We start from the raw sequence: 12,691 nt of genomic DNA, 5'->3' as shown, positions 1-12,691 counted from the left end.
CCTGCTTTTCTAGATGGGCTTCTTCAAGAGAAAATCCAGGGAATTCTCTAAGGAGTAAAAGGACGGTGGCCCGACTGGCAAAGCGAAGCGAGTCACACAGCGGGAGGAGGCCCACACACACGCGCGCGGACGGACGCTACGACATTCAGACGTGTTCAGACACTGTGGTTGTTTCCCTGCTGGCGTGAGCACACAGGAAGTGCCTAGACAACTGTACAAAGCCGCCAAAAAAGAAAGAAAGAAAGAACCCAAACACCAACTACAGCAAGCACTTAGTGGCATCGTGCATGGACGGTGTGCACCCGCTCAGATCAAGCAGCAAAGTAGCATCTGTTTGCATTACATACAGTAGTTTTGCAAAAAAAAAGTCTTATCTGCACTCTGGCTACGCAGGAAAGTAAAGTCCTCAGGTTGTTTTTTTTCTTCCGAATGCCAAACATGTTGCAAGCCATGAAATAGCGCCAACATCCAAAGAGTTTGCTCGCGAGAGACGGAACACGTGAAGTTTTTAACGCATCGGCAGCAGTCTGTCTGGGAAGTTCAATTCTAGTTTATTGAAGTTGATTAGTTTTATGGCACACACTGTATTTCTTGTTAAGTGTTTTTCTCTTCGCTGAATTTCAATGATGTAACTTGGCACACCCTAAACACAAACATCAACCCTTGTATCCTAGAGAAGGCAAAGTCTGTACGCTTTTATTTTTGTAATGATTTTTATCTCAGCTAACCAATCAAAATGCAGAACGCACCCTATCCACCCACCCCAACTCTTATTTCCACACATTGGAAACATGGATAACTAGTGTCAGAGTCCAAAACTTTGATTGTATTGTAAATATCAGTAAATGCTTAAAAAATGTAAAGCTTATAAATGTACATAATGTTTGCTATTTTTGTGTAATTTAAAATACTTTTTTTTTTTTGTGTGTGTGTGGGTGTGTGTGTGTGTTATTAATGGATGGGGAAGATGACTTTCACTCAGGTGCTACATGTAACATGAATTTTTCATTTGACATACAAGATGCTTGTGTTCATGGTTTTAAAGCCTGTCCAAATATGTAAATATTGTTGTTGTTTTTTTTAATCAGTTATATGAGATTATGATTTCTGTTGGCTTCCACTATTTTGGCTTCAATTGATTCAAAGTGATATTTTTTAGCTTTGTCAAAGGCTGCCTGGCACCTTTAATATGATCAGCTGTAGCAGATCTCATTTCATTGACATCAGAGGGTAAAATCTCACGTTTCACCAGCAGTCGCCACCTCATGGATCCGATTCATTGTCTGTTTGTTTATGCACACCGTGGACGGACTACAGATGTTTGTAAAGTCTATAATTCAGCATCTTTCTGCCTTTGGACGCCGCACAGCTCCACGTTACAGTAGATCAGATCAGTTTATTTTTGCTCAACCGGTTTTTTGTGCCTGTTCCGTCACATTTGCCCCCATTACAGGAGCAGGAGGAGAAGAAGAAGAAGAGGAAGTGTTTGCATAGTAAAAATTACTCCGCTCTCACCTACTTTTGACACGAAGCACATGGAACAAGATATATGTACTGAACGTGTAAATGTCATTGGGCACATGCACAGGAGGGCGGGGCCGCCACTCTCAATTTGGCCACCTGAGAAACTCTGGGATTGTGACGTCAAGAGACCCTCTGTGCGAGCCGGAGTGGCGAGCTCGGCGCCGGCCTTTGACACGGCTGTGAAGTCTTCAATGTAATGCACTGGTTTGTCAAGACTACGTGTCCCCATCATCAGCACAGACATGAACTGAGTCGTATGTACAAAAATAAAGACTTTTGACTAAAGACGTCTTTGGAGGAGTTTATGATCATTTCAGACAACGGTGGAAAGGTCCCGTCCGGCCTTTATTCATCAAGTGGAGCTGCTGCAAAGGGATGAAAGGGATGTTTTGTATTATCACTCAGAAAAAGAGCCGTATGAAGGTTTTTTGGAATGGGTTTGTACGCGCACTGTATGTGTGCAGAATATTTGGATCAGTCTAGTGCACGTAAAATAAACATTTTTCTCTATGGCGTAGACCCTACCTGCACGAAACTAAATCATTGTGTATGTAATGGCTCATTTTCTATTTCCATTTTTCCCCATAGCAACCCGATAAAAAAAATACTTTAAAGTTCCAATGGACTTTAAAGTCTCAGGTGTGGGTTTTTAATTATACTGGTCAACTTGGAGCATGACTTCTACAGAGCTGCAACATTCCCACACTGACATTTTTTTGCAAAAGTGGATTTCTCTGGTTATTTAACTGTCGAGCAGTAGCGAAATGAGGCAAATAAAGAACAGTTTACCATCACACATGGCAGTGTAGCATGTAAGTAAAGTGTGCTCTTTACATTTTTCTACACCTAGCAAATAAAAAATGTCATTATTTTCAAAAGCATGGTATCAGAAAGACAATGACATTTGAATATATTTCTATTTCTTCAATAATGTATTTTTTTTCCTTCCAACAAACCTCCCGTGTTTAGTTTAATTTTTTAATTTAATTTAATTTTTTTTTTTTTTTTTGCGTATTTCTAGTAAAAGTAAGAGAGAGGAAAAAAACATGTAACTCGAGGCTCGGGGCAACATTCCTGTCGCGCAATTACTGCTCAGTCCAGCCCGGGTGGCCGCGGTTTCCTGTAGTACAACTCCCCCTAGCGTTCACCCGCAGTACATAACTAGTGATGAGTGACACTCTGGGAGGGGAAGCAGAACAAACTGTAAGCTGCGGACGGATCCATCTTGCCCGAAAAGAGGCGAGGGTTGCGGTTTAGTTCAGTGTTTTTATCCCCCGAAAGACTGATCGATTCCCGGTTGAACGCACTGGGGAGCCCGAGGAGGGGCTGCGCTACTATTTGTAGGATGTCCCGACATGAGGGTGAGTTGATAAACACATCCACAGCGCCTTGGTCGCTGGCTAATGTTACCTGAGGTGCTAACTCCTTAGCTAGCTTCTCTGTGTGCTTACTCAAGTCATATAGGCTGTTGCGTTTTTTTTCTTCCCACGGGGCTTGCATTTTAAAATGTATTATCTCATTGCCATTGTGTTTTCTGTCGCAGTCCCTGGTGTGCTTGCGTGTCTCACATCCCATAATGTTCAGTGAATAGCGACAAGTTAAACGAACCAGCTCGGCATGAAACTGCAACATTGCGGTGCTTAGCCATTAGCCGTTGCTAAGAGGCTAGGGCTAGCTCCGGTAGCTAACATGAGCTAGCAGGAGCAGTCATTGCCGTTGCTGCGATTGTTTGGTGCACTCGGGTTTAAATCATATACGCGGTACACTGCGACATAGTTTTATACAATTACGGTAACATTCCGGCTCTACATTCCCCGGCATTTTTAAAACATCAAAGCTGAGAAGCCCTGATGCTAAATGCTAGTGCTAAAGTGCCCTGTCTTGCCACAGAATCCTGATGTTGTTAGTGCACTGTCATCAAGAAGACGACATAAAGTCCAAGGCCTCCTGAGCGTGAACCAGTCACCACGTTAGCTAGCTGCCGTCCCTTTAGCTCAAGTTAACTTACGATGTGTCGAAGTTGAAACTCAGCAGCAGTCTTATCTGACATTATTATGCTAAAACTATATATGCGTCAAGTTGAAGCAGGCCAGAGAGGACTGGATCGTCCCGTTTAATCACCCTCCCCTCCCAGAAGTTGCTATGGTGTTCTGTAATGCAAACACGAGCACGGTATAGACGCGCAGCCCCGTAAGAACGTCAAGAATGTCCACATTTAGTGTCGTAATAGCACAATGAGCCCTGCAAATCCTCTCTGATGGGAGATGCCAGTCTCTCGCAGCCACCCTACACTTTTTGCAAACAGTCAGAATTCCTCGTGTAGGTGTGTTTCATGTCGCATTAGGATGACACAAAGTGGCATTCAGGTCGTATGATACTTGCCATATATGTTTATGACACATGTTGTTGTATGTAATATACATATATATAATCAACATGTTTGTTGATGGCTCATCCGGGCTCCTCCACCCCCGCCCCCTCCCCCTTTGTGTTGCGGAGTCAGTAGTTTGAATATTTGTGATCAGTTATAGAAAATAAGCAGCTGTGTCTGCACACCAGGAGGCTTGTAACCAGTGCTGTTCTGTATAAACAGGCAGATGACACAGAGAAATGCCTGATATTAAAGCTCATGATGCAGGCGCTGCCACCGTTTTCTCACTTGTCCGGTGAGATTTGTGGATAGGGATGAAAACCAAATGCTTCCTGCAAATATGTGGATTGTGCTGCAAAGTCAAAACAAAACAAAAGCTGAAATGGCTTCGCAGTGCGTCAGACGCCCGCACTGCTCCTACTGAGTTGTGTCTTTGAGGCCTTGCCTGTGAAGTTCCCTGCGAGCTGCCAGAGTTTTTCCACGACTGGCACTTGTGAGTTGGTGCCTCTCCAGAACGCACGCTCCCGTCAGTGGGACTTGCTTTCCCCGACTTGCCTTTTTTTTTTTTTTTTGCAGTTGTATCTAAATCTGTCTTCTTCTTCTTCTTCTTCTTGTGCAGGTGTGAGCTGCGATGCATGTTTGAAAGGAAACTTCCGCGGACGACGCTTCAAGTGCTTAATCTGCTACGACTACGACCTGTGCGCGTCGTGCTACGAGAGCGGCGCCACGACGACGAGACACACCACAGAGCACCCCATGCAGTGTATATTAACCCGGGTAGACTACGGTGAGGCCGCGTGGGAGCGTCCGTGATGTCTGTCCAGCCTCTCTATTAACAGAACACGCTGGGCGTCGATTGACGGACATGGGTTTTTTTCTCTCTCGCTCTCTCTCTCTCTCCCACTCTCTACACTCGCAGACCTGTATTATGGAGGAGACACGTTTTCGGTAGAGCAGCCCCAGTCGTTCACATGTCCCTACTGCGGCAAGATGGGCTTCACGGAGACGTCCCTGCAGGAGCACGTCACCTCGGAGCACGCCGAGACCTCCACAGAGGTGGTGAGTACGCCGCATACCTGAGCGCTCACCTGGGGCAGAGGGAGCTGCCGCGCTTCACAGCGTCGCACGCGAGGTGCGTTCGGACGTGCGAGCTAACGGTAGCGAATTACATGTGCCTTTGTTTGTTTCTGTTTTTTTGCATTCACGAATGGTTCTTTTATTTTTCTCTTAAGTTACTTATAAAAACATTCCGTTTCCTCCTCCGTCCAAACATAACGCGCCATATTTACTTGAAGTGAGCTGGTCACGTGACCCCACACGCGTCACGCCTAAATATTAAAAAAGTGTTTCCGTGACACTTCCACGAAACCTTTCAGCAATACAATACAAATGTATCCGTTTCATTCAGCAGTTTTTTATTGCGATATTTAGGTGTTGCAAAATTCTAGGGCTAACGCGAACGCAGCGAGCGATGATAAAAACAAGAGGCCATCGTTTGTCTGGCGAACACCAATTTGTTTCCCCGCTACTGAATCAGACCGACGGTTCCTCCGTTCTCTCTCAATGAGACCCCCTGTGGTGCACAGCAGCTGGCCGAGATGATCGCCGCAAACTCCTTCCTATTGCTCGAGTGTGAAGTCTGAGCTGCTGCCATCAGACGGCATCGCACGGTGCCGTGAAAACCAGTCAGATAAGTCAGCGGGACCCCCGCATAGGCGGCGCAACGGCAAAGTTCCAACTCACTCAAATAACCTTTCTTGTCCGATTTGCTGTGCTCACTACAGGGCCATAAGCCAAAGTTGCAGCTGTTTATTCAGTCTCTGATCCACAAAGCGCAGCCGCTTATCAAATTAGTTTTGTTATTGTCGAATCCCTGCCGGACCTTTTTTTTTTTTCTTTTTTTTTTAAACTGCGCCTCCTTGTGCCAGCAGTGCCAGCGGCGGTGCCAGCAGTGGTGGGTGAGGTACATGGCCAATGACTCACAGAGCCGGGAATTTTCTCAAAGAATCCACCCTTTTTTGGAAGGAAAAACAACAAAAAAAGCTTTTCTTACATGTTAAGTCATCACCCATCTATAAAAATGAGCGTCTGAAACACGTCTTGATCCAGACTGTTGGTCGTCTCGCTTCATGTTCAGGTATTCAGAACTCGCAGCAGATACCCAACAACAAGGCTGGCATGTGAAGGTACGCCCAGTGGAAGTAGGCTGCAGAGGATTCGTAGCCACCTCAACATCTAGGCTACTCAGGGAGATGGGGGTGTGAGGGAAGGCCCACAGGCAGGCAGTTAAGAACCCCTCCATGGCTGCTGAAAAGGGGAGTCAGTGGCTGTGGATCAAGAGGAAGGACTTGACCTGGGCCTCCAGAAGTGTCGTGGGTTCATCAGCGAAACACTAGTGAAGGATGCCGCCCACTTGATAACCCAAAGGATGCCATCTCTCACTCGAAAGCCACAGTGTCTCATCGGTGCCTTAGGTACATCTATTGAGGGATAGCAAGACCTAGTCCTACAAACAGATCAGGTCTCGCTTCATGTTGACGCACTTCTACCAGAACTGCTTTCCTGTTCTCCACCTGTGGGAAGACCAGCATGGCAGAGCAGGAAGTGTAGTCCCAACAGCGGCCACGGCCTGTTACCCCCAGTTTCACAGTAAAAGCCAGACAGACAGTCAAGATTTGTGCCACTGTGGATCTGACAGCATGGGCACCCAGTTCGGAGTTCAGTCCGGCTTCAAAATGATTCGCAGAGTTTATTTTTCTCTCTCTCTCTCTCTCTGTGAGCTGCTCGCTCTGTTATTACCTCATGTCCATCATGGTTTTCACAGTATTTAACCATGACATTGCAGTCGCCTCATTATTGGACAATGTAACTGGCTGGTTGTTTTCAGTCATGATATTAGTCCCGTAACATCCACCGCTGGTGATTAAGCACCTCCTAAAACCCGTCTGCCGTGCACTGACGGCAGATCATCTATTTAAAAGCCTGCTCATAAATATGTAATTTCACTACCTGGAAGTGCCGAGTTATTTCCTGTGTAACGGCGACTGCTTTGGTGTTTGGACGTGTTGCTTCCTGGCCAAGATTAAAGTGTTGTTTAGCGGCGAATTTTTCCAGAACTTTTTTTTTTTTCTTTCTCTCAGATAGAAGTTACCAGCAGACACTGTGAAAGAGTTGGGGAGGAAGAATTGATCTTAGTAGCTGCGGTTCTATTACCCCCTAGAATTGCGCAAAGCCTAAACAAAAAAACCAAACTGGTTATGAAAACACCTAAACTTTTTTAATGAGGTGGTTTTTCAGACACATCGATACAGAGGTGAATCGGACGTGACGTGCGGGGGTCCCGCGACATCTGACGAGAATTGCGGCTCATGCGCTTCACACCATTCAATCGAAACTCCTGCAAATCGCAATTGTGCTTTGTCAAAATTTTAGAAATACTGCTTTTATTTTGCGATGAACTGGCATGGAAACGCAGCTATTGTCTGTTTCTGCCAATAACTTCTGATAGTTTGTTTTTTTTATTTTTTTTATTTACTTTTTCTCCTTATTCATTGTCTTTTTTCCATGTATTTTTAGTATTCCAACAACTGCAGTGAAATAATCCTGACCCCTTCACTCTGACCTTTATTCCAGATCTGTCCTATATGTGCTGCGCTGCCTGGAGGAGACCCCAACCACGTCACAGATGACTTTACAGCTCACCTTACGCTCGAACACAGGGCGCCAAGAGATTTAATATCCTTTTTCTGCTTTGCCACACACCTCTGCATGCTCGTGCGCCTCTGTGAGGCGTCCACGCTCACTTTTGCCGTTTTTTGTTGTTTTTTTGTGCCGCGTCGTTTCCACCTTAACGGCCCCCGAATCACGATGAGTCGAGCAGCGTTCGACATGTACGCAGGATGTTCCACCCGGGCCGAGGGCTGGGCGGCTCCAGAGCGCGGCGGACCAATATGCACTTTACTAGCAGCTCCACGGGGGGGCTCTCATCCTCTGCGTCGCAGAGCTCCACCTACACTCCCAGCAACAGGGAAGCAATGGACCCAATCGCAGGTGAGCTGCACTCACCCTCCCTCACCGTCACCAGCAGCACACACAACTTACTGTGTCTTTTGCACGCGCAAACACTTTATTTTCAACCCAACTGGTCAACATGAACGTCTGTTCCCACCTTTTGCATTTTATAATATGTTTATATGTCTGTTATAAAAAAATGTTTTCTGCCACAGGGATGATGATGATGATGATGATGATGATGATGAGATCCTGAGGAATAACGTAACTCTAAATGTCTTTTAAATAGCAGTCACTGTTCGTACTGGAAAAAAAAGCTGTGTTTCATTCATTTGTGTTCCATGCATAATGCATCAATGATGGATCCTGTATAGGGATGTGAGGCGATTAAGAATTTAATCGATTCAATTAAATTAAAGGAGTCGCTTTTTATTGTTCTCTGATGTAAACATTCCTCACATTGTTTAGCAATTTGTCCCTTACACATTCTTCATTATGAAATATGGGTTCTCAGGAAAGATCGCCGCTTGTCAATGAATCGTTATTCGATCTAGTGATTAATTAGTTCATCGACCATTTGCATCCCTAATCCAGTACCATCACCAACCAGAACTTCCAAAGTACAGGAGAATTTCACTCTTACCACGGCTTCTGAAATAACAGACTTGCCTACAACGTTGCAGTGCAGGGCTTTGACTGTGAGATGGTCTGCTTTACCGTCGAGCTTCCAGCTTAAGCCCGCTGTTGCCAAAAGCCAGTGGCACGATCGATAGCGACTGACGCTGATGTCGCCTTCCTCCCGCAGAGCTGCTGTCTCAGCTGTCCGGCGTGCGCCGCGCGGCCGGCGGCCAGATCAACTCGTCGGCGCCGTCGGCCTCTCAGCTGCAGCAGCTCCAGATGCAGCTGCAGCTGGAGCGGCAGCAGGCGCAGGCGGCGCGGCAGCAGGTGGAGTCGGGCCGCCACGCCACCCGCCGCGGCAACAACCCGGGCGCCAACGCCATGCCCCCGTCCAGCAGCGCGGCGGCCGGCGCCAACGCCGCCACCGGCGGGGAGAGCAACCCCTCGTCCTCGAACCACAACTCCCAGTTCCTATTAGCACGGTGAGTGCGGTCAGCCGGGCCGATGGCAGCCAGCAGGATCAGGATGGCTGGAAAAGATGCAATGAAATGAACACAATGCCAACACAATGACGCTGACGTCTTTTGCTCAAAGCTTATGAGCTGCTCAAGCTTCAGCGCAGTTAATGTGATATCGGGCCATTCACCAGGAACTATAATAATATGCAACGTGATAACTTTAATGTTGGTTTGTTTTCCAATGGTTGGGCTAATCTTGCACGCAAAACGGATTTTTAATGGTTGATTCATCGATGACCTGCAGTCGCTGCACTCGGCCCATTTGTCAAACATTACTTCCTGGTGGTTTTTCCCCTTGCTGTGTCTTCAGCCATGTAGCATCGGGCTCTATACATTTGAATCAGTTTTGCTCCACTTCTGTCTTTCTGACCCCATCGTCAGGCTGCTTTATCAACGCTGCCACTTTCTGCGATTTTGTTTGAGACAAATCTGTGATCTTTGTAGCTCTCTTCACAGTTACAGCCCGTTAACAGTTCAAACCAACACATCTCGCAGGTCAATAACCTGGACACTTAAAAGTACAATACCAACTAGGCCAGTCATAAGAAGAACGTATGCTGAACGATATATTATCCCAGAGATTATCGCAATAAATGATTTTTATCATTATTATTATTATTGTTGTTTTGTCAATGTCTTTTGAAGACTGGCTGCGCTCACATAATTATATAGCACACTAATGCAAATATGCCCATTCAGAATAACTGTAAAAAAACAAAAAAAGAATATTCAACAGCAAAATGAAAATCTGAAAAAGAAAATGTCTAAAAATAAATAAATAAATGAATAAATTAAACACAAAAACACTGCTTGCTTCCCCCCCCCCCCCCCAATTCCCCCCACGCTCAGGTTGAACGAGCCCAAGATGTCCGAAGCGGAGCGGCAGTTCCTGGAGGGCGAGCGCGCCGACCGCAGCCTGTTTGTGCAGGAGCTGCTGCTGTCCACGCTGATGCACGAGGAGAGCTCCTCCTCGGACGAGGACGAGCGGCGAGACTTCGCCGACTTCGGCGCCATGGGCTGCGTGGATATCATGCCTTTGGACGTGGCGCTGGAGAACCTCCAGCTGCGGGAGAGCAGCTCGACGGGGAAGGAGCCTCCGCCGCCTCTTTGATGTCCGAGCAGCGAGCAGACTGTGTCCCCTCTGCTGCCACTGTCAGTGACGGGCAGAGAGAGAGCGAGAGAGAGAGCGACCCGACCTGACCCGACCCGACCTGATCCGACACGACCCGTCTCACCATCCTTTTCACCCCTCCTCTCTTCTAATTTCTGAGTTTGGTTTCTTTTTAATTTTTAATAATTTTATTATTATTATTTTCATTTTATTTTTTTTTTGCCCCCCCCCCCCCCCCCCCCGATCCCGTCGGTGATTGTAATTTCAGGCCTGTCACCATTTTTGTTACATTGTGAACAAAAATAAATGAGAGCAAATGGGATGAACGTGCGAGTGCGCAATAGCAACCGAGTGAGCGTGCGAGAGAGAAGACAAATCTATAAATATATATATATATATATATATATATATATAAATATATATACATACCAGATATATATGAAGTCGATAATCAGTCCACATACTTTTCCTCCGGGGGGGCAGGGGGGGTTTCAACGTGGCAGGCGGCCGCGGCGGCACACCTTCGTCTGCTTCCTGTGACACTCGAGTGGCTCAACATGTTCAGTATCCACATCCACAAGTGGGAGGCGGCCCCCGGCCCCTCGGTTCAAGCTGCTGTGCGCGAGTGTGCGTTTCAGTTCATGACTATTAATGAATAAAAAGTGCTTGGATGGGTTACCATAACTACTGCATGCAGTTATTTGCAGCGCATGACCTTTTTAATGACGTCATTAAAAAAAAAAAAAAAAAAAAGGAAAAAAAAATTCTTATGTTAAAAAAAAAAAAGAAAAACCAAAAAAAAAATTGATCCCAAATCTTTCAGCCGATTGAAAGAGTCGAGTCGTTTTTGCAAGAGCTGCTGTGATGAAGGTGACCTGCCACGGTTAGTTTATTATGTTTTTGTTTTTTGTTTTTTTGTCCCAAAGTGATGAGTGGGAGTTACCTGGCGCCGCAACACGGGGGTTATTTAGTTGTAAGCTGTCAAAGCACCTTATTCCTTCTGGTTCGTAGACGAGATGCTCAGAGTGTCTGTTGCTCTTTCACATTCGCTCTGTTTCAGGTCCGTTGTCACATCACATGCTTTCCGTTTTGTTTTGTTTTGTTTTGTTTGTTCTTTTTGTTTTTCTGGGTATCAGGAAACTTTCCTCTTCATAGTTTTGTTCTTTTTTTTTTCTCGACAAGGCAGTGTGTGTGCGTGCAAGTGTGTGTGTGTGTGTTTTCTTTCTTTCTTGCTAAAATTTAGCACTTTCTATTTATTCATGGGTTTTTTTTTCTGTTTTTGAGCCTTGATGTGATTCATGACACCTTCATGCCTATACTTTTTGACCCTCGATGTAAAGTTCGACGAAATTGCTTAACTTTTCTTAATGGTTCCAAGAAATGGCAGACTTTTTTTTTTTTTTAAAGAAAAGGAAATGTAAATTTAGAATACAATAAATTTAAAGGACGCACTGCTTTTGATCAAACGGAGACATTGTCAAACTTTTACACCTTTGTTGTGATTTTTACACGGTTTTGACTCTTTGGCTTCTCGTAGAATTGAAAGGATAAACACAGTTTATTCTTAGCCAACAGTATTTAGTTGAAAGCACATAACGACCCCCCGGCCCCCCCAGCGCTTCTTTCTTACTAGCTAAAAAAAAACTATGTGACGACCAAAAGATTAACATTTTTGTATTTTAAAAGAAGTAAAAAAAAAAAAAAAAAAGAAAAGCGTAGGATTGTACAGAATACCGATTTTAAAAAAACTAATTTAAACGTGCATTTGTGTACAAGTTTTAGATTAAAAAAAAAAAAAGTCAGTTCTTCTAGACTGAAGGGAATGAATAATCTGAATAAATTAAAACAAAATCAGGTATCTTAATGTAACCTCAAATATTAAATATTTGAAGAATCCGACAGTTCGCCCTCCTCTTAACATTCTCCGTTTTAGGTCATCCTCTCCACTGGCGCAGTGTACAGAGGATTTCTTTCTCCGAGCTCTCTGATGACGTCGCCGTGTCAGACGCAGAATAATAATGTGTGGGAGACGTCCTTGGAGAAGCGGCTTCGCCGCCTCCACCTCAGGAAGGTGAGTCAAAACCCGCAGGAATGCTCGGATTGTCGGGCCGTGGCGTGAAATGCTCAGGAGAGACGCAAAGACGCGTCCGGCGTTTGAGGCCCAGCGGGGCAGCTGTCCTCGTCGCTCTGCTGCAGTTATTGTTAGAAACAAATGGTGGCCGAGGGATGACTTTCATGACGCTCGCTGAAATTCCTTTCAGAGTCACCCGACACAGGGAGCCACAGTGGAGGAGCCTTTTGACGCCTGAGAGGACTTCCTGTGTGCAGTGTCCAGATGCTCACAAGGGGCAAAATACTGTCAAGCTTTATGAAAGACACAAGGTTACAATTCCTGAGGAGTTTTTTTTTTTGTGAAGGTCACATTTTATATCAGTTTATTTGGCCCAGACAGAAAGAGCAGCCGCTTGTGACATCACAAGGGGTCATATGTGTACCTTCATGTTCCAGGAAGCTCTCCATGAAGAGTGGAGCTAGCAA

General features: G+C 45.5%; 2 protein-coding genes across 3 annotated transcripts in view; both read left to right on the top strand.

The window, feature by feature from the left end:
- Positions 1–1,809, top strand: part of itga1 (integrin, alpha 1) — a 35,122-nt gene extending 33,313 nt beyond the window's left edge. For both annotated transcript variants that reach the window (XM_076043639.1, XM_076043638.1), the window contains exon 30: positions 14–1,809. In XM_076043639.1, the coding sequence (XP_075899754.1) occupies positions 14–58 (45 nt within the window). In that variant the 3' untranslated portion in view covers positions 59–1,809. The remainder of the gene's footprint in view (positions 1–13) is intronic.
- An 880-nt stretch (positions 1,810–2,689) lies between these two features.
- On the top strand, positions 2,690–10,917 carry kcmf1 (potassium channel modulatory factor 1). Its single transcript, XM_076043661.1, has 7 exons — positions 2,690–2,885; positions 4,515–4,682; positions 4,815–4,954; positions 7,529–7,630; positions 7,762–7,945; positions 8,712–9,006; positions 9,892–10,917. Exons 1-7 carry the CDS (start codon positions 2,870–2,872, stop codon positions 10,151–10,153), a joined length of 1,167 nt encoding a protein of 388 aa, XP_075899776.1. The 5' UTR covers positions 2,690–2,869; the 3' UTR covers positions 10,154–10,917.
- The last annotated feature ends 1,774 nt before the right edge of the window (positions 10,918–12,691 follow it).

This window comes from Nelusetta ayraudi, unplaced genomic scaffold (assembly GCF_046127955.1).
Source record: "Nelusetta ayraudi isolate G7.1 ecotype Tasmania unplaced genomic scaffold, CSIRO-AGI_Nayr_v1 ptg000076l, whole genome shotgun sequence".
Classification (NCBI taxonomy): Eukaryota; Metazoa; Chordata; class Actinopteri; order Tetraodontiformes; family Monacanthidae; genus Nelusetta; species Nelusetta ayraudi.
Note: the sequence above shows the minus strand (reverse complement) of the source record. Positions and strands in the feature narration are given on the sequence as shown.

Excerpts from the sequence above, each read along its gene's own strand:
- kcmf1 (XM_076043661.1), top strand. Across the intron at positions 7,631-7,761 it reads ACAGGGCGCCAAGAGATTTA|GATGAGTCGAGCAGCGTTCG; the intron begins ATATCCTTTTTC and ends CCCCCGAATCAC. Across the intron at positions 7,946-8,711 it reads AGCAATGGACCCAATCGCAG|AGCTGCTGTCTCAGCTGTCC; the intron begins GTGAGCTGCACT and ends TTCCTCCCGCAG.